Source organism: Cetorhinus maximus, chromosome 12, assembly GCF_964194155.1.
Source record: "Cetorhinus maximus chromosome 12, sCetMax3.hap1.1, whole genome shotgun sequence".
In the NCBI taxonomy this organism is placed as follows: domain Eukaryota; kingdom Metazoa; phylum Chordata; class Chondrichthyes; order Lamniformes; family Cetorhinidae; genus Cetorhinus; species Cetorhinus maximus.
The window spans coordinates 38,233,826-38,253,986 of record NC_135890.1 but is presented as its reverse complement, the minus strand read 5'-3'; the positions used below and the strand labels follow the sequence as shown (position 1 = coordinate 38,253,986).

General features: G+C 43.9%; 1 protein-coding gene across 10 annotated transcripts in view; it reads left to right on the top strand.

Moving 5' to 3' along the window:
- Positions 1-20,161, top strand: part of tbc1d22a (TBC1 domain family, member 22a) — a 462,670-nt gene that overhangs the window by 26,024 nt on the left and 416,485 nt on the right. For all 10 annotated transcript variants that reach the window (XM_078553360.1, XM_078553362.1, XM_078553359.1 and 7 more), the window contains exon 4: positions 3,603-3,785. In XM_078553360.1, the coding sequence (XP_078409486.1) occupies positions 3,603-3,785 (183 nt within the window). The remainder of the gene's footprint in view (positions 1-3,602; positions 3,786-20,161) is intronic.

Genomic DNA, 20,161 nt, shown 5'->3' with positions numbered 1-20,161 from the left:
GTTATGCTTGCTGATGATTGCACAATGTTCACCATTCATGACCCCTCAGATAGTGAAGCAGTCCATGTCCAAATGCAGCAAGACCTGGACAATATCCAGGCTTGGGCTGACAAGTGGCAAGTTACATTTGTGCCACACAAGTGCCAGGCAATGACCATCTCCAACAAGAGTGAATCTAACCATCGCCCCTTGACATTCAATGGTATTGCCATTGCTGACTTCCCCACTATCAACACTCTGGGGGCTACCATTGACCAGAAACTGAATTGGACTAGCCAATAAAAGTGTGGCCACAAGAGCAGGTAAGAGGCTTGGAATCCTGCGGCAAGTAACTCACCACCTGAATCCCCTAAGCCTTTCGACCATCTACGAGGCGCAAGTCAGGATTGTGATGGAATACTCCCCATTTGCCTGGATGAGTGTAGCTCCAAGAATACTCAAGAAGCTTGACACCGTCCAGGACAAAGCAGCCTGCTTAATTGGCACCACATCCACAACCGTTCACTCCCTCCACCACCGGTGCACATTAGCAGCAGTTTGTACCATCTACAAGATGCACTGCAGGAACTCACCAAGGCTTCTTAGACAGCATCTTCCAAACCTATGACCGCTACCATCGAGAAGGACAAGGGCAGCAGTCATATGGGAACACCACCAGATGGAGGTTGTTCTCCAAGCCACTCACCATCCTGACTTGGAAATATATTGCTGTCTCTTTACTGTCACTGGGTCAAAATCCTGGAATTCCCTCCCTGACAGAACTGTGGACGTGCCTACACCACATGAACTACAGTGGCTCAAGGAGGCAGCTCACCACCACCTTCTTGACGGCAATTAGGAATGGGCATTAAATGCTGGCCTAGCCAGCAACACCCATGTCCAATGAATGAATAAAAACAACTTCCTCAGATATCATTATCCTCAGATAATGAAGTGTGCCATAACTGGATGCAGCAATTACCTGGACCACAATGAGGCTTAGGTTGATACCCGACAAGTAACGTTTGTGCCCTGCTACTGTCAGCTAATGATGATTTCCAATGAGAGAAATTCTGAGTGCCACCCTGCACCCGACAATCTTAACATTCAACAGCATTACTGTTGCTAATCACGGACCATCAATATCCTGGGGGCTATCATTGACCAGAAACCTAACTTGATCAGGAACATAAATACTGTGGCTGTAAGAACAGTTTAGAGGCTGGATACTCTGAGCAGAATAACTCGTCTCCTGATTCCTTCAAAGCCTTTACACCATCCACAAGGCACAAATCAGGAGTGTGATGGAATACTCTCCACTTGCCTGGGTGAGAACAACTTCAACAACGCTTAAAGCTTGATACCATCCAGGACAAAGCAGCTCACTTGATTGACATCTCAGCTGCCACCTTAAACATTCATTCTCTCAACCACTGGTGAACTGTGGCTGTCTTGTGTTCCATCTGCAAGATGTGCTACAGCAACCCACCAAGGTTTCTTCGACTGTACCTTTTAAAAACCCATGACCTCTATCACCTCAAAGAACAAAAGCAGCAGATGCATGGGAACACCACTACCTGCACATATCCCTCTAAGTCACATACCACCCTGACTTGGAAATATATCTTTGTTCCTTCATTGTTGTTGGGTCAAAATCTTGGAATTCCCTCCTCAGTAGCACTGAGTGTACCCTACACCACCTGGCCTACAGGCCAGGGATACTAGAACCAGAAGCCATTTGCTCCCTCAAGCCTGTAGCACCATTCAATAAGATGTTGGTTGTTCTGACTGTGGCCTCAACTCCACTTCCCTGCCTGTCCCCCATAACTCTTGATTACTTTGACAATCACAAATCTGTCTAACTTAGCATTGAATGTGTTCAATGACCATTGCTCTCTGGGGAAGAGTTGCACAGACTCATGACCCTCTGAGAGAAAAGCATTCTCATCACCTCCATCTTAAATGAGAGAACCCTAATTTTTAAACTGTGTCCCCGAGTTCTAGACCCTCCCCACGAGGGGAAATATTCTTCCAGCATCCACTGTGTCAAGTCCCTCAGCATCTTATGTGTTTCAACAAGATCAACTCTCATTCTTCAAAGCTTTAATGGGTATGGGCCCAACCTGCTCAACCTTTCCTCGTAAGGTAACCCCTTCATCCCAAGAATCATTCAAGTAAACCTTCTATGAACTGCTAATGCAATTATGCCCTTCCTGAAGTAAGTAGACCAAAGCTGTACACAGTATTTCAAATGTGGTTTTACTAAGGCCCTGCACAACAGTCACAAAACCCCCTACTTTTATACATGATTCTCCTTTCAATAAATGCCAGCATTCCGTTTGCCTTCCTAACCACTTGCTGTACCTGCATGGTAATTTTTTTTGGTGATACCAGGGCACCCAGACCCTCCTGCATTGTAGAGTTCCTGCAGTCTCTTGATTTAAATGATATGCTGCTTTTCTCCTCTTCCTGCCAAAGCGGACAAGTTTACATTTTCCCACATTATACTCCGGTTGCCAAATTTATGCCCACTCATTTACCCTAATTATACAACTTTGTAGGCTCTTTATGTTTTCTTGACGACTTGCTTTCCTACCTATTTCAGTGTCATCAGCAAATTTAGCTGCCACATAGTTGGTCCCTTCATCCAAGTCATTAAAATAGATCATAAATAGTTGAGACCCCAGCACTGATCCCTGTAGAATCCCATTAGCTATAGCTTGGCAACCTGAAAATGACCCATTTATCCCTGCTCTCTGCTTCCAGTCCTTTATTCGTGCTAACATGTTAGCGCCTACACCATGAGCTTTTATTTTGTGAAGTAACTTTTGACGCACTTTATTGAGTGCCTTTTGGAAATCCAAGTGCACCTCGTGTACAGGTTCCTCTTTATCCTTGCTTGTTAGTTCCTCAAAGAACCCTAATAAATTAGTCAAACACCATTTCCCTTTCACAAAGCCATGTTGACTCTGCCGGATTGTATTATTATTTTCTAAAAGTCCTGCTACTACCTCCTTAATAATAGATTCTAGCATTTTCCCTCTGACAGATGTTAGGCTAACTGGCCTACAGTTTCCTGTAGCTCACCATGAACTTCTCGAGGGCAGTTAGGGCTGGGCAGTAAGGCCAGCCCTTTATAAATCCATGTTGGCTTTTTCTAATCAGCTCAAATTTCTTTGTGCTCAGCCACTCCTATTCTTAGTTATAAAATCCAGTAATTTCTCTATAGCTGAATTGGACTAAGAGGCCTTTGATTCTATATTTTCTCTTTCTCAACTTCCTTAAATGGAGTTGTATTTGCAATTTTCCAATCTAAAGGGAGTTCTCTGAAGGATTATGGGTAAAGCATCTGCAGGATCCTCACCGTCTTGCTTGAAAACCCTGGGGTGGAAACCATCATGGCCTGGGGATTTGTTTATCTTTAGTGCCATTATTCGATGCTGATGGAGAATGGTCTGCAATAGCATTTTTCACATTGGATTGTGAATGTACATGTTTGAGTTTTCCATTTCTATGCAGAGTGCAATGGAGCTCGGAAATTTTGGTTAAGTGAATTTTATATTTTGTGGTGTGAATTTATCTGGAAGGTAATATTTCAAAAATTCTGCTTGTGTAATTTACAGGTTTTGATGATTTTGAGAAGACTCCTCTTCAGAGGCAGCAATCTGTTCCTTCTAGATCAACAATTCCATTGGCAGCAAGAATTGCAGACCAAGATACCTCAGATGCTCCTTTGATGACTGAAAGAGAAATGTTTCGTCTAGAAAAATTCAGGCAGCTGCTGGCAGGTCCAAACACTGATTTAGGTAAGCCTCAACTATAGTGAGGTAACAAGATACTTTAAAGGTAGGTAACATGCCAGAACCCTGTTGTGCGATTGTTACAGAGAGACAGAATGCATGCTTTATCCATTCAACCAAGGCAAGGAAAAATAACTGGAATTAAAACAAAGCAGTAGGAAATGTTGTTTTAAAAAAAAGGCTATAATGTGGTGGCTGTTGTTAACTGAAAGCAACCTATGGCCAGATATCACTGCATTGATAGTCTGAAAAGGAAATAGATTTGAGAATAACCATTACTTATGTCCTGAAATCATTTAGTCAGAGTTCATCAGTTATCAGTGAGACAAATCTTATGTTTCTTTAAAAAAGTGTTTGACAGCTGTAGTCAAGCAATTGAGTATCATTAACTTAATTAAAGTGTGCTCTAGTTATTTAGCAACTATGTCTATGGAAACCGGGTAGTTACTTCTGAACAAGTAACTGATTGCAAGTTAATTGCCACTGTTGGGTGCTTACAAATATCTAAGACAGTTTTATTAATTGTGGGGGGGGGGTGAGAGAACTAAAATGTAAATTTTGATTTTTTTTTCAATCTATGTGTATATATATATATATATATGTATATAAGAATGATTTAATTTATATGGCTAATCTTCATCAGAATTAAAAAGTATTGAAACTGGGTTGGAAACTTGTTTTGGTTTTGGGCAGCATTTTCAGAATTTGCTGTGTTCGAATGAGAATCTTGCAATAATTGAAATTTATTGGAGCCATTTGGCCCAATGTGTCCATGCTGGCCGATAAGGAGCCATCCATCCTCATCCTACTTTCCAGCTTCTGGTCAGGAATCTTGTAGGTTGTGGCACTTCAGATACTAATGCAAGTATTTTTCAAATGTTATGAGAGTTTTGCTTCTGCCACCTTTTCAGGCAGTGAGTTCCAGATTTCCACCAACCTCTTGGTGAAAATATTTCTCCTTGCAATCCCTTTAATCTGCTCTCTCTTACCCTAAATCTATGTACCTGAGTTATGGGCCCATCAACCACTGGGAACAGAGCCTTCCTATCCACTCTATATGGACCCCTCAATTTAAACACTTGATTTAGGTCTCCTTTCAGCCTTCTCTGTTCCAAAGAAAACAACCAAAATCTATCTAACCTATCCTCATAACTAAAATTCTCCAGTCCAGGCAATATCCTCTTAAAGCATCCTGAGTTCTGTCTTCATGTTCCTTCAAGTACATAGGTGAATTTGAAAAACGAGCTCTTAGTTGGGCACCTTTAACAGGCAAACATGTCAGAGAAGCAGGAAGAGGGGAAAAAATTGATATTGATTCAGAATTTGGACAGAGTTGGACAAGGTGATTGAGGTCTTGAGGCTTTTGAAAGTGGGGAGAAAGTTGCATTGCTTTCGGAAGAAACTTTACTGCTGAGGGGTGGGGAGAAGGGGAAGTTGCAAGCAGGGCTCGAGGTTTTAGGGTAGGGTGATGTAAGGAAGGCATCTAAGATTTGCAAACAAGGGTGAGAGGTCATATAGTGTCAGTTTAGAGAGGCCGAAAAAGTTGAATCTGAATGTGGTTACAATGTTAGTTTCAGTGTAGTGGGAAGCATGAACGTTTTGTTTTTTTCACTCCCTTCAGTTCGAGTTCCTTGCCTCTGATCAATGTCTATTTCTTGTCAGATTTGAGTTTTTAACTTCAAGCCAATTTGTTTGGAATTGGGGGCGAATTTGCAATGGACGCATGTGCTTTGATGCAACTTGGTGTGAAATTAGGTATTTTAAAATTGTTGAAGTGGAAGTAATGAGTTTTGTGTAATGTAAGTTGAAGCATGTCGTATCTGTTGTCTGATTTTAGACATGCTAATTGCATAGCCTAGGGAGGATGAAGATAACGTCCCAGAAAGTGGAAAGAAAATTATTCCAGTGAGAGGAAAGGAAAGGTTAAAGACTGAATAGGATCAATACAGACCTGAGGAATAAACACTATTAAAAAACAAATACATTAAGTTATGAGGGCTATGAATCTTAGAAAAATCAGTTGAAGGTAGTGGATAATAAAAAATAACATTGTTGATAGCAAAGAGGATCTAGACAGATCTTATTTTTAAAAAATTCCAAATGACATTGAAGACTATTCCTCAGCCATTAGTTATGAAGAGATTATTCAGCACCAAGAGGAGGAGGTAATTATTAGATCATTCATTTAAGTCTTCCCAAATAAACACTGATAAATTTTGTGTTTGGCAGAAGAACCTAAAGTTCACTGGCCAATAAAGTCTGAATTGAGATATAAAAAAACTCATGAATTTGATGTTTGCAGGTGGTCTGGAGCAACTGGATATCTTCTGAGCTCATTTAGAAAATGAGAATTAGACTAAGTCCCTCTTAATAATTACTAGCCTGCTTTGAATTGAAGATACTTGCCTGGCTCCCCCTTTTCTCTTCACCATCGCTAACGCACTAGTACCAGAAGGAAATAATTTATCATCTGTTTGAGAGTAAATATGTTCCATTTAGTTTGTGTGTAAGAAGTTTGCCGCAGACCTGGATGAAAAAGCTCTGCTTGAATGATTGACTTTGCAGTAAATCCATCTTCAGCCACCTGGTGTTGAACTGAGCCATGTTGGAACAGTTTGTTTCAGTCTTGGATTTCAAATCCAAGCACTTGAAACCAAGTCCATTTTATTTTAAAGAGGGAGGTTGTTCTATTTCGAGTGTGTCTTTCTTCACCCAATCCCTAATAAGTTAATAAAACAGAAAATGCTGGAAAAATTCCGGTCTGACAGCATCTGTGGAGAGAGAAACAATTAATGTTTTGAGTCTGTATGACTTATTCAGAGCACCCGCAGTATTTTGCTTTTACCCATATAGGTTTAAAATGTATTTCTTTCAAAATTTGTGTTCTGTTTAACTGATGTATTTTATTATACAACTGTCTGCACGTAAATTAGTTATTGGATTTAAATAAGCTATAGCTCAAAATCTGGCCTGATGTAATTTGGCTGCTTTATTTTTTGGCAAACCGATGCTTTTCACTAGTTGGCCAAATTAATTTGTACTCTGCCACAAGGCAGCCATGTTTAGCTGGGAATGTGGGCAGATTCACGTTACAGATTTTTCAATGATTTGTTGACTTGTGAATGGTTTGTTTATTTCAACTGAATAACATGACAAAAATGATGCATTCTACAGCAATGGATATTCCTCAACTGAGTGTGAAACTACTGAGATAAACTTATGAGTTAGGTAGCTTTGTAACCTGAATTGTGCAGCGAAATAATTTATTCTTAATTTATTTGGAAAATTAACAATTTTTGATATAAGTAAAGCATAGCAGTACAGTATGCACTTCATGGCTTTTGTCCATTGTCTTGAATATGGGAGTCAACAGCTATCTTAGAGGAAAGCAAGGAAGACATAGTTACAGCAGTGTTATCATTTGTGTGTTTAGACTTGCCAATAATGAATCTGTATTCGTCTGTACATTTGAGTATTGCTGTAGCCAGTACTGACTTTTGAGTTACATGTTTAGTCATAATTATTCAAATTCACTCCAGTTGTTGTTTCATGCGGAGTGAGGAAGGTACATATTAAAGCAAGTCACACTGTGCATCAGTTAGAAGGGGAAACTTTAAAATTACTTGATTGCTGCCTCTCGTACTGAACTTCGTGAGCCAGAATATTTAAAATAAAATTTCAAGTGAACATCTTCTCTCTTAGGCAGTCCCTCGACCTTGAGGATGACTTACTTTCACTCCGCTTGATGGGTTCTGAGATAGCTGATAAGGGCAATGCGCTATTGGCAGACTCTTTCACATGCAGGGCACGTGCTCCTTGAAGAGTTGGGTAGATGGGTTGTTTGGGAGTTTGTGCACTCCCTCAGACACCTCGACTTTGCCTCAGCACATTTCTGACAAAGTCTCCCCCGATGTGTTCTGTGGCTTCCCGCATGAGCCTTCTCCATTTTGGTTGGTCACAAGCCAGAACCCCCCATTAGTGGGTGGGTATGTTTAACCACTTCAGGGATGATTTGAGGGCATCATTAAAACATTTCCGCTGTCCTTTTGGGAGCCTCCTGCCATGACTGAGATCCGAGGAGAGTAGTAGCTTCGAGAGTTTTGTGTAAGGCGTATGAATGATATGTCTTGCCCACTGGAGCTGTTTTTGAATGATTTGCACCTTGATGTTGGCTTGGGAGAGGTCATGAATGTTGGACTGATTTTCTTGCTAGCAGATTTGGAGGATCTTGCGAAGGCACCGCTGGTGGTACTTTTCTAGTGCTTTGAGGTGCCTCCTGTAGATTGTCCAAGCTTCTGAAGCACAGAGGAGCATGAGGATCATTGCTGGTAAACCATGACCTTAGTCTTGGGTATGAGATCCTGGCCCTAAAGTACTTTTTCCCTCAGTTGCCTGAAGGCTGAGCTGGCATGTTGGAGGCTATGATGAATTTTGTCTTCTATGTCTGCCTTTGTTGAGAGGAGGCTCCCTAGATAGGGAAATTAGTGCACATTTTCTAGCATCTTGCCATTGATCTTAATCCATGAGCGGAGGTGTTCTGCTGTGAGAGCTGGTTGGAAAAGACCTTAATTTTCCAGTTGTTCAGTGTAAGGCACATTTTCTCGTGCTTCGAAGAAGGAGTCGATAATGACCTGGAGCTCAGTTTCTGAATGTCATCTACATAGGGAAGTTCTATGACTGAGGTTGGAGTAATTTTGGATTGAACGCAGGATAGGTTGAAGTGTTCCCTGTCTGTTCTGTAGATTTTTTCATACTTGTGGGTAATTTGCTGGAGGTGGCTGCAGTATTGCAGTGAGGAAAATGGAGAAGAGAATTGGTGCAATGACACAGCCTTTTTTGACCCCAGTTTTCACTGAGAGGGCTTATGGTAATTCCATTGGTGAGGATCATGGCTTTTATGTCATCCTGGAGAAGGTGGAGGATGGTGACAAGTTTCTGAAGGCAGCCAAATTTGAGGAGGATATTCTGTAAGCCTTTTTGATTGACTGTCAAAGGCTTTTGTGAGGTTGAAACAGGCCATGTACTCTGGTTGGTGCTGTTTCTTGCACTTTTCTTGAATTTGCTGTGCAGTGAAGATCATTTCTGTGATGCCTCTTGATGGGTTAAAACCACACTGACTCTAGAAGGAGTTCCTTGGCTATTGGGAGGAGGTGGTTGAGGAGGATCTTTGCAATGTTCTTCCCTGTGGCAGACAGCAGGGATACTCCTCTATAGTTACTACAATTGAACTTGTCTCCCTTCCCTTCTTCCCAGATGAGGGATATGAGCTTGTGCAGCTATGCCAAGAGTGTATCTCTGTTGCGTTTCAGAATTTCAGCAGGGTTTCCTGCTCTGGGGGATTTGTTGTTTTTCAGCTGTCAAATGGCTGTTTTAACATTTCTCCAGACCAGGTTAGTGCCAAAACCAAGCTGGATGGGTTATTGAAGAATGGGTGTGCGAGTTGAAGGACAGAGTCCTGGTTGAGCAGTTCTTCAAAATATTCTCTGCAACGAGGACTGACTGTATCTCTCTCCTTGATGAGCTCTCAGTGAGTTTGGCCATTGAGTAATTGGACCATAAGTGGCCTTGACAGCGCTATAAAGTGAGGTGGTAGAGCTGTGGTAATGTCACTTGACGAGTAATCCAGAGGCTCAGGTTAATGCTCTGAGGACACAGGTTCAAATCCCACCATGGCAGCTGGTGGAATTTAAATTCAATTCATAAATCTGGAAGTAAAAGCTAGCCTCATGACCATGAAACCATTATCGATTGTTGTAACAACACATCTGTTTCACTAACGTCCTTCAGGGAAAGAAATCTACTGTTCTTGCTGACTGACAGAACAGACCCACCTGAGGTGGCAGTATGGTATACAGTTGGGAATAAGTTGCCCTGGGAGTCCTCAACATTGACTCTGAACCCCATGAAGTCTCATGGCATCAGGTCAAAAATGGGCAAGGAAACCTCCCGCAGCTTACCACCTACCGTCCCCCCCTCAGCTGATGATTCAGTACTCCTCCATGTTGAACTCCACTTGGAGGAAGCACTGAGGGTAGCAAGGGCACATAATGTACTCTGGGTGGAGGATTTTCATGTCCATCACCAAGAGTGGCTCAGTAGCACCACCATAGACCGAGCTGGCTGAGTCCTAAAGGGCATAGCTACTAGACTGGGTCTACAGCAGGTGGTGAGGGAACAAACAAGGGAAAATCTACTCGACCTCGACTTCACCGTTTTATCAATCGCAGATGCATCTGCCCATGACAGTATCGGTAGGAGTGACCACCGCACAGTCCTTGTGGAGACAACGTCCCGTCTTCACATTTAGGATACCCTCCACTGTGTTTTGTGGCACTACCACCTGTGCTAAATGGGATAGATTTTGAACAGATCTAGCAACTGGGCATCCATGAGGTGCTGTGGGCCATCAGGAGCAGCAGAATTGTATTCATCCACAATCTGTAACCTCATGGCCTGGCATATCCCCCACTCTACCATTGCCACCAAGCCAGGGGATCAACCCTGGTTCAATGAATAGTCTGAGGCATGCCAAGAGCAGCACCAGGTATACCTAAAAATTAGATGTCAACCTGGTGAAGCTACAACACAGGACTACTTGCATGCCAAACAGCGGAAGCAGCAAGTGATAGACAGAGTTAAGTGATCCCACAACCAATGGATCAGATCTAAGCTCTGCAGCCCTGCTACAGCCAGTCGTGAATGTAGTGGACAATTAAACAACTCCACAAATCTCCCCATTCTAAATGCTGTGCGGGCCCAGCACATCAGTGCAAAAGGACAAATGCACCCCGGCTGGCTACTGCCCCATCAGCCCACTCTCGATCAGCAAAGTGATGGAAAGTATCGTTGACAGTGCTATCAAGTGGCCCTTAAGCAATAACCTGCTCACTGATGCTCAGTTTTGTTTCTACCAGGGCCACTCAGCTCCTGACCTCATTACAGCCTTGGTTTAAACATGGACAAAAGAGCTGAACTAGAGAGATGAGGGGAAAGTGACTGCCCTTGATATCAAGACTGTGTTTGACTGAGTGTGGCATCAAGTAACCAGACTAAAACTGGAGTCAATGGAAATCGGGGGTGGGGGAAAGCAATCCGTGTCCATATGGACTTTTCAGGCTTAGGCTGACAAGTGACAAGTGACAAGTAACATTTCGGCCACACAATTGCCAGGCAATGACCATCTCTAACAAGAGAATCTAATCATTGCCCCTTGACATTCAATGGCATTACCATGGCAGTATCCCTCACTATCAAAATCCTGGGAGTTACCATTGACCAGAAATTAAACTGAACCAGCCATACAAATACCGTGGCTACAATAACAAGTCAGAGGCTGGGAATTCTGCAGAGAGTAACTCCCCACCTGACTTCCGAAAGCTTGTATACCACCTACAAGTCTTAAGTCAAGAGTGTGATGGAATACTCTCCACTTAACTGGATGAGTGCAGCTCCAACAACACTCGAAGCTCGACACCATTCAGGACAATGCAGCCTACTTGTTTGGCACCCTATCCACCACATTAAACATTCACCCCCTCCACCAACGATGCACAGTGATAGCAGTGTGCACCATCTACAAGATGCACTGCAGCAACTCATCAAGGCTCCTTCGCCAGTACCTTCTAAACCCGCGACAGGGCAAGGGCAGCAGATGTATGGGAACACCACCGCCATCTGGAAATTCCCCTCCAAATCATGCACCATCCTGACTAGGAGCAACGTCGTCATTTCTTCATTGTTGCTGGGTCAAACTCCAGGAACTTGCTCACAGCACTATGGGTGTTCGTACAACACATGACCTGCAGCGGCTCAAGAAGGCAGCTCACCACCACCTTCGCAGGAGCAATTAGGGATGGAAAATAAATGCTGGCCTAGCTAGCAACACCCACATCTCATGAACAAGTAAAAATAAAAATAAACCTTCCATGTTGGTGTCGGTAGGTTATTGGATCGTCTGCGCTCTTTCTATCCACCATTTGTTCTTTATGCCGTGGATTTTATGCTGTACTGCTACCTTCAGTTGCTCGTAGGACTGGTGCTTTTCATGCAGTGGTAAAGTGCGCAGTCATACGAACATACAAAATACGAGCAGAAGTCGGTCATTTGGCTCCTTGAGCCTGCTTCGCCATTCAATAAGACCATGGCTGATCTGTTAGTGTTTTGAATTCCACAATCCCATCTACCCCTGACAACCTTTGATTCCCTTGCCTAACAAGAATCTATCCACCCCCACCTTAAAAATATTCAGTGACCCTGCCTCCACCACCTTCTGAAGCAGAGAGTTCCAAAGTCACACAGCCTTCTGAGAGAAAAACATTCTCTTCATCTTTGTACTATAAGGGCAACCCCTAATTTTAAAACAGTGTCCCCTAATTCTGGACTCGCCCACAAGAGGAAACATCCTATCCATACCTTGTTAAGACCATTCGGGTTCTTATACACTTCAATCAAGTCATCCCTCACTCTTCTAAACTCCAGTGGAAGCAGACCCAGTCTGTCTAAAACAAAGATAGATAATGCTGGGAAATCTCAGCAGGTCTGACAGCATCTGTGGCGAGAGAAACCGAACTGATGTTTTGAGTCCGCATGACCCTTCTTCAGAGCTAAAGAGAAGTAGAAATATGATGAAATTTATACTATTTAAGGGGGGTGGAGCAGGTGAAGCAGGATAGAAGGCCAGCGATAGGTGGGGGCAAAGGAGAGAGTGACAAAGATGTCATGAACAAAAGGACAGTGTTAATGGTAGTGGTAAGGGCTAAAAAAGATGCTGATAGTGGCATTAAGAAAGCAGAATGTGATAATAGCAGAACAAGGGTAAGCACTCTGCAAGAACAACACTGAACAAGTAACAGATGGCCTTGTGGGGGGAGGGGGTGGTGGTGGGAAAAAAGGTTAGGAAATAGGATAAAAAGTGGGATAAAAACAATGAATAAATGAATAAAAATAAATAAAGATAAAAAAAAGTGGATAAAAAATAAAAATGAATTTTGAAGAAAGAGATGAAAAAGGGGTGAAGATAGAGGAGAGAGTTCATGGTCTGAAGTTATTGAACTCAATGTTAAGTCCAGAAGGCTGTAAAGTGCCTAGTCGGAAGATGAGGCCCTGTTCCTCCAGTTTGCATTGGGCTTCACTGGAACATTGCAGCAGGCCAAGGATGGACATGTGGGCATGAGAGCAGGATGGTGTGTTGAAATGGCAAGCAACAAGAAGGTCTGGGTCATGCTTGTGGACAGACTGAAGGTGTTCCGCAAAGTGGTCACCCAGTCTGCGTTTGGTTTCCCAAGTATAGAAGAGACCGCATTGGGAGCAGTGAATGCAGTAGACCAAATTGAAGGTGGTGCAGGTGAAGCTGCTTCACGTGAAAGGAGCATTTGGGCTCTTGGATTGTGAGGAGGGAGGAGGTAAAGGGGCAGGTGTTGCATCTTCTGTGCTTGCATGGGAAGGGGATGAGGTGCTTGGGATGATGGAGGAGTGGACCAGGGTGCCCCAGAGAAAACAATCCCTATGGAATGCTGATGGGAGGTGAGGAGAAGATGTGTTTGGTGGTGGCATCATGCTGGAGTTGGTGGAAATGGCAGAGGATGATCCTTTGAATGTGGAGGCTGGTGGGGTGAAAGTTGAGGACAACAGGGTCTCTATCATGGTCCTGGGAGGGAGGGGAAGGTGTGAGGGCAGAGGCATGGGAGATGGGCCAGACACAGTTGAGGACCCTGCCCGCCACAGTGGGTGGGAAACCTCAGTTAAGGAAGAAGGAAGACATGTCAGAAGCGCTGTTTTGGCCAATGGCATCATTGAAACAGATGCGACGAAGGCGAAGGAACTGAAAGAGTGGGATGGCATCCTTACAGGAAGCAGGGGATGAGGAGCTGTATTCGAGGTTGATGTGGGAGTCAGTGGGCTTGTAATGAATATTGGTGGACAGTCTATCACCAGAAATGGAGACAGAGAGGAAAAGGAAGGGAAGGGCAGCGTTGGAGATGGACCATGTGAAGGAGAGAGACGGGTGGAAATTGGAAATAAAATTGATACATTTTTCCAGGCCCTGATGAGACCATGGAGTGGCACTGAATAGATGTACTGAAAGAAGAGTTGTGGGAGGGGGCCTGAGTAGGATTGGAACAAGGAATGTTCCACATATCCCATAAAGAGACAGGCATAACTGGGACCCATGCAGCTATCCATAGCCACACCTTTTATTTGGAGGAAGTGAGACAGGTTTAAGGGGCAATTGTTTAGTGAGGGAACAACTTCAGCCAGATGGAAGAGAGTAGAGTGGTGGTGGATGGGAATTGTTCAGGCCTCTGTTCAAGGAAGAAGTGGAGATCTCTCAGACTATCCTGGTGGGGGATGGAGGTGTAGAGGAATTGGTGGCGAAGAGGAGGCGGTTAGGGCCAGGGAACTGGACATTGTTGATATGACGTCGGGCATCAGAGGAATTGCAGATGTAGGTGGGAAGAGACTGGACAAGGGGAGAGAGAACAGAGTCAAAATAGGAAGAAATGAATTCCGTGGGGCAGGAACAGGCTGACAGGATTGGGGTACCGGGACAGTCCTGTTTGTGGATTTTAGGAAGGAGGTGGAAGCAGGCCGTCTGGGGTTGGAAGCTGTGGAGGGAAGATCTCCAGAGGAGATGAGGTCAGTGACAGCCCTGGAAACAATGGCTTGATGTTCGGTGGTGGGGTCATGGTCCAGGGGGAGGTAGGAAGAAGTGTCCGAGTCAGTCTGTCTAACCTTTCCTCAAAAGACAACATGCTCATTCCAGGTATCAATCTCGTAAACCACCTCTGAACCACCTCCAATGCATTTACATCCTTCTGGTCTCACCAATACCCCATATAACTGAAGTATAACAACCTTACTTTTATTCAGTTATTTAGTCAGTGAAATCTTTGCACTTAAGCTTGATTAAGTCCTGCATCTCTTGGTTGGTTTCGTCAAATCAGCCATGGTTTCCTGGTAGAGAGACCAGGCAATAAGGGAACACTGCAGTTCCTGGTGGCTGGAGGTTGAGTAGTTGGCAGTGAGGCACTGGCGGAGAAGGTTGGTGGGATCTTTGAGGCTTTCGATGTGAATTTACTTGTGACATTGCTTCTGCTGCCTCCACCATTCGGGGGGCCAGTCTGATGGAGCTGGTAGATTGGGTAAAGCGGTGATTGGTCCAGCAGTCATCATTACCTCTCATGGCATGGGTGATCTGGACATCTCTGTGGTCTCTTGCTTGAAGGATAAGATAGTCGAGCAAGTGCCAGTGTTTGGATAGTGGGTGGTGCCATGAGGTCTTATGCTTGGCTTGCTGGTGGAACATAAGAACATAAGAAATATGTAGAGTAGACCGTTCGGCCCCTTGAGCCTGCACCGCCATTCAGTAAGATCATAGCTGATCATCTTGTGTTTTGATTTCTACATTCCCATATAACCCGAATAACCTTTGATTCCCTTGCCTAACAATCTATCTACCTCTGCCTTAAAAATATTCAATGACCCTGCCTCCACCACCTTTTGAGGCAGAGAATTCCAAAGTTGCACAAACCTCTGAGAGAAAAAAATTCTCCTCATCTCTGTCCTAAAAGGGCGACCCCTAATTTTAAAACAGTGCCCCCAAGCTCTGGACTCACCCACAAGAGGAAACATCCTTTCAACGTCCACCTTGTCAAGGCCGTTAAGGATCTTGTATACTTGAATCAAATCACCCCTCACTCTTCTAAACTCCAGTGGAAACAAGCCCAGTCTGTCCAACCTTTCCTCATAAGACAACCCACTCATTCTGGGTATCAATCAAGTAAATCTCCTTTGAACCACCTCCAGTGCATTTACATCCTTCCTTAAATAAGGAGACCAAAATTGCACATAGTATTCGCGGTGCGGTCTCACCTGTATAACTGAAGCATAACATCCTTACTTTTATGTTCAATCCCTCTTGTAATAAAGGATAGCATTCCATTAGCCTCTATTACTTGCTGTACCTGCATTAGTAACTCTTTGTGACGCATGTACTAGAACACCCAGATCCCTCTGCAGCTCACAATTATGCAGCATTCTCCATTTAAGAAATACTGCTTTTTTGCTCTTCCTGCCAATGTGAAGAACTTCACATTTTCCCACATAAAACTTCATTTGCCAGATCTCTGCCCACTCATTTAACCTATCTATATCCATCTGCAACCTCATGTCCTCTTCATAACATACTTTCCCACCTACCTTAGTGTCATCTGCAAATTTAGCTACCATGTCTTCACTCCCCTCATCTAAGTCATTGATGTAAATCGTAAAAGGTTGAGGCCCCAGTACAGACCCCTGTGGGACACCACTCGTCACATCCTGCCAATCAGAAAAAGACCCATATATGCATACTCTCTGCTTTCTGCCAGCCAGCCAATCTTCTATCCATTCTAATATGTTACACTCTACACCATGCGCTTTGATTTTACAAATTAATCTTTGATGTGGCACTTTATTAAATGCCTTCTGGAAATCCAAGTACAGTGTGTCTACAGGCTCCCCTTTATCCACTGCACATGTTACTCCTTCAAAAATTTCCAGTAAATTGGTTAAATATGATTTTCCTTTCACAAAGCCATGCTGACTCTTCGTAATTGCCTTGAGCTCTTCTAAGTACCCAGTTATAACCTCCTTAATGATCGATTCTAATAACTTCCCCATGGCCGACATCAAGCTAACTGGCCTATAGTTTCCTGTTTTCTGGTTCCCTCCCTTCTTGAATAGAGGGGTTATATCTGCTACTTTCCAATCTGATGGAGTCTTGCCAGAATCTAGTGAATTTTGGAAAATTAACACCACCTCATTAGCCACCTCTTTTAAGACCCTAGGATGTAGTCCATCTGGACCCGGAGACTTGCCAGCCTGAAGCTCCATCGATTTGCTCAGTACCGTTTCCCTAGTGATTTCAATTTCACCAGGTTCCTTTCTCCCATTCACCACCTGATTTGAAGCTATTACTAGAATTTTTTTTGTATCCTCTATTGTGAACACAGAAGCAAAATATTTTTCATTTCTTCTGCCATTTCCTTATTATCTACAATTAACTCCCCACTGTCACTCTCTAGATGACTAACACTCACTTTACTTGCTCTTTTCTTTTTTAAATACCTGTAGAAACTTTTGCTATCCATATGTACATTTCTAGCTAGCTTCCTCTCATACTCTAATTTCTTTCTCCTGATTAACCTTTTAGTCATTCTCTGCTGTTCTTTATATTCTGTCTAATCATCTGTCCTGCCACACATCTTTGTGGAGTTGTATGCTTTTTCCTTAAGTTTGATGCTTTCCTTAACATCTCTAGCTAACCACAGATGGTGGGTCCTCTCCTTAGAATTTTTCTTTAATGTAGGAATGTACTTATTCTGAATACCCTGAAATATCCCCATAAATGTCTGCCACTGCTTCTCTATTGATCTGTCCTCTAGCCTAGTTTCCCAGTTCACTTCAGCTAGCTCAGCTTTCATCCCCACATAGTTGCCCTTATTTAAGTTTAAGATACTAGTCTTAGACCCGCTCTGCTCTCTTTCAGACTGGATGTAAAATTCAATCATGTTGCTGCTACCTCGGGGTGGCTTTTACTCTGAGGTCATTAATTAATCCTGTCACGTTACAAGATACCAAATCTAATATAACCTGCTGTTTGGTTGGTTCCAGAACATGCTGCTCTAAGAAACTATCTCAAAAGCATTCTAAGAACTTCTCATCCATGCTATTATAGCCAATCAGAATTTTCCAGTTTGTGTAGATTAAAAGCACCCATGATTATTGCTGTCCCTTTATCACAAGTACACAATATTTTATCTTGACTACTTTGTCCTATGCTGTGGCTATTGTTAGGAGGCTTATAGACCACTCCCACTAATGACTTTTTCCCGTATTTCCTCATCTCCACCCAAACCGATTCTACATCCTGATGTCCTGAACCAAGGTCATCTCTAATTATTGCACCAATGCCCTCTTTGATTAACAGTGCTACCCTTCCACCTTTACCTAGCTTCCTATTCTTCTTGAACCCTTCAATATTAAAGACCCAATCTTTGTCGTCCTGCAGCCATGTCTCCGTAATTGCTATCAGATATTTATTTACTTCAATGTGGGCCATCAATTCATTTACTTTGTTGTGAATGATACGTGCATTCAGGGCGCCTTCAGTTTTGTCTTTTTGCTACCTTTGTAACATCTAACCTTGACTGTTGAAGCATTCTTATGTTTTATCTCTCTGCCCCTTCCGGCCATTCTCCGACTCTCATTTCTCTCATAACTATTTTGCTCTCCTGTCTTGACTATACACCTTGAATTGCTACCTTGACCCAAGTTGGACCTCTCACTCTTCTTAAAAACAGAATTACCTGGAAAAACTCAGCAGGTCTGGCAGCATCGGTGGAGAAGAAAAGAGTCGACGTTTCGAGTCCACATGACCCTTCAACAGAACTGAGTATAGTTAGGAGAGGGGTGAAATATAAGCTGGTTTAAGGTGGTGGGGCGGGGGGAGAGAAGTTGAGGGTGGGGTGGTTGTAGGGACAAGCAAGCAGTGATAGGAGCAGATAATCAAAAGATGTCACAGACAAAAGGATCAAAGAGGTGTTGAAGGTGGTGATATTATCTAAGAAAAATGCTAATTAAGAATGGATGGCAGGACACTCAAGGTACAGCTCTAGTGGGGGTGGGGTGGAAAGACTGACAAGGTATTAGTTGTAGATTTAAAAATAATGGAAACCAGTCCCTTCCCACCTACATCCGTGATTCCTCTGACACCTTATGTCACATCAACAACTTCCAGTTCCCTGGCCCCAACCGCTTCCTCTTCACCATGGATGTCCAATCCCTCTACACCTCCATCCCCCACCAGGATGGTCTGAGGGCCCTTAGCTTCTTACTTGAACAGAGGCCCGAACAATCCCCATCCACCACTACTCTCCTCCGTCTGGCTGAACTTGTTCTTACACTGAACAATTTCTCCTTTAACTCTTCTCACTTCCTCCAAATAAAAGGTGTGGCTATGGGTACCCGCATGGGCACCAGCTATGCCTGTCTCTTTATGGGGTATGTGGAACATTCCTTGTTCCAGTCCTACTCCGGCCCCCTCCCACAACTCTTTCTCCGGTACATCGATGATTAATTTGGTGCTGCTTCATGCTCTTGTCGGGACCTGGAAAAATTTATTAATTTTGCTTCCAATCTCCACCCCTCCATCATTTTCACATGGTCCATCTCTGACACTTCTCTTCCCTTCCTTGACCTCTCTGTCTCAATTTCTGATGATAGACTGTCCACCAATATCCATTACAAGCCTACCGACTCCCACAGCTACCTCGACTACAGCTCCTCACACTCCGCTTCCTGTAAGGACTCCATCCCATTCTCTCAGTTCCTTCGCCTCCGTCGCATCTGTTCTGATGACGCTACCTTCAAAAACAGTTCCTCTGACATGTCCTCCTTCTTCCTTAACCGAGGTTTTCCACCCACGGTCATTGACAGGGCCCTCAACCGTGTCCGGCCCATCTCCCGCGCATCCGCCCTCACGCCTTCTCCTCCCTCCCAGAAACATGATAGGGTCCCCCTTGTCCTCACTTATCACCCCACCAGCCTCCACATTCAAAGGATCATCCTCCGCCATTTCCGCCAACTCCAGCATGATGCCACCACCAAACACATCTTCCCTTCACCTCCCGGCGGCATTCCGTAGGGATCGTTCCCTCCGGGACACCCTGGTCCACTCCTCCATCACCCCCTACTCCTCAACCCCCACCTATGGCACCACCCCATGCCCACGCAGAAGATGCAACAGCTGCCCCTTCACTTCCTCTCTCCTCACCGTCCAAGGGCCCAAACACTCCTTTCAAGTGAAGCAGCATTTCACTTGCATTTCCCCTTACTTAGTCTACTGCATTCGTTGCTCCCAATGCGATCTCCTCTACATTGGAGAGACCAAATGCAAACTGGGCGACTGTTTTGCAGAACACCTGCGGTCTGTCCGCAAGAAAGACCCAAACCTTCCTGTCGCTTGTCATTTTAACACTCCACCCTGTTCTCTTGCCCACATGTCTGTCCTTGGCTTGCTGCATTGTTCCAGTGAAGCCCAACGCAAACTGGAGGAACAGCACCTCATCTTCCGACTAGGCACTTTACAGCCTTCTGGGCTGAATACTGAATTCAACAACTTTAGATCTTAAACTCCCTCCCCCCATCCCCACCCCGTTTCTTCCCCCTCCCTTTTGTTTTTTTCAATAGTTTATATAGATTTTTCTTTTCCCACCTATTTCCATTATTTTTAAATCTACAACTAATACCTTGTCAGTCTTTCCACCCCACCCCCACTAGAGCTGTACCTTGAGTGTCCTGCCATCCATTCTTAATTAGCACTTTTCTTAGATAATATCACC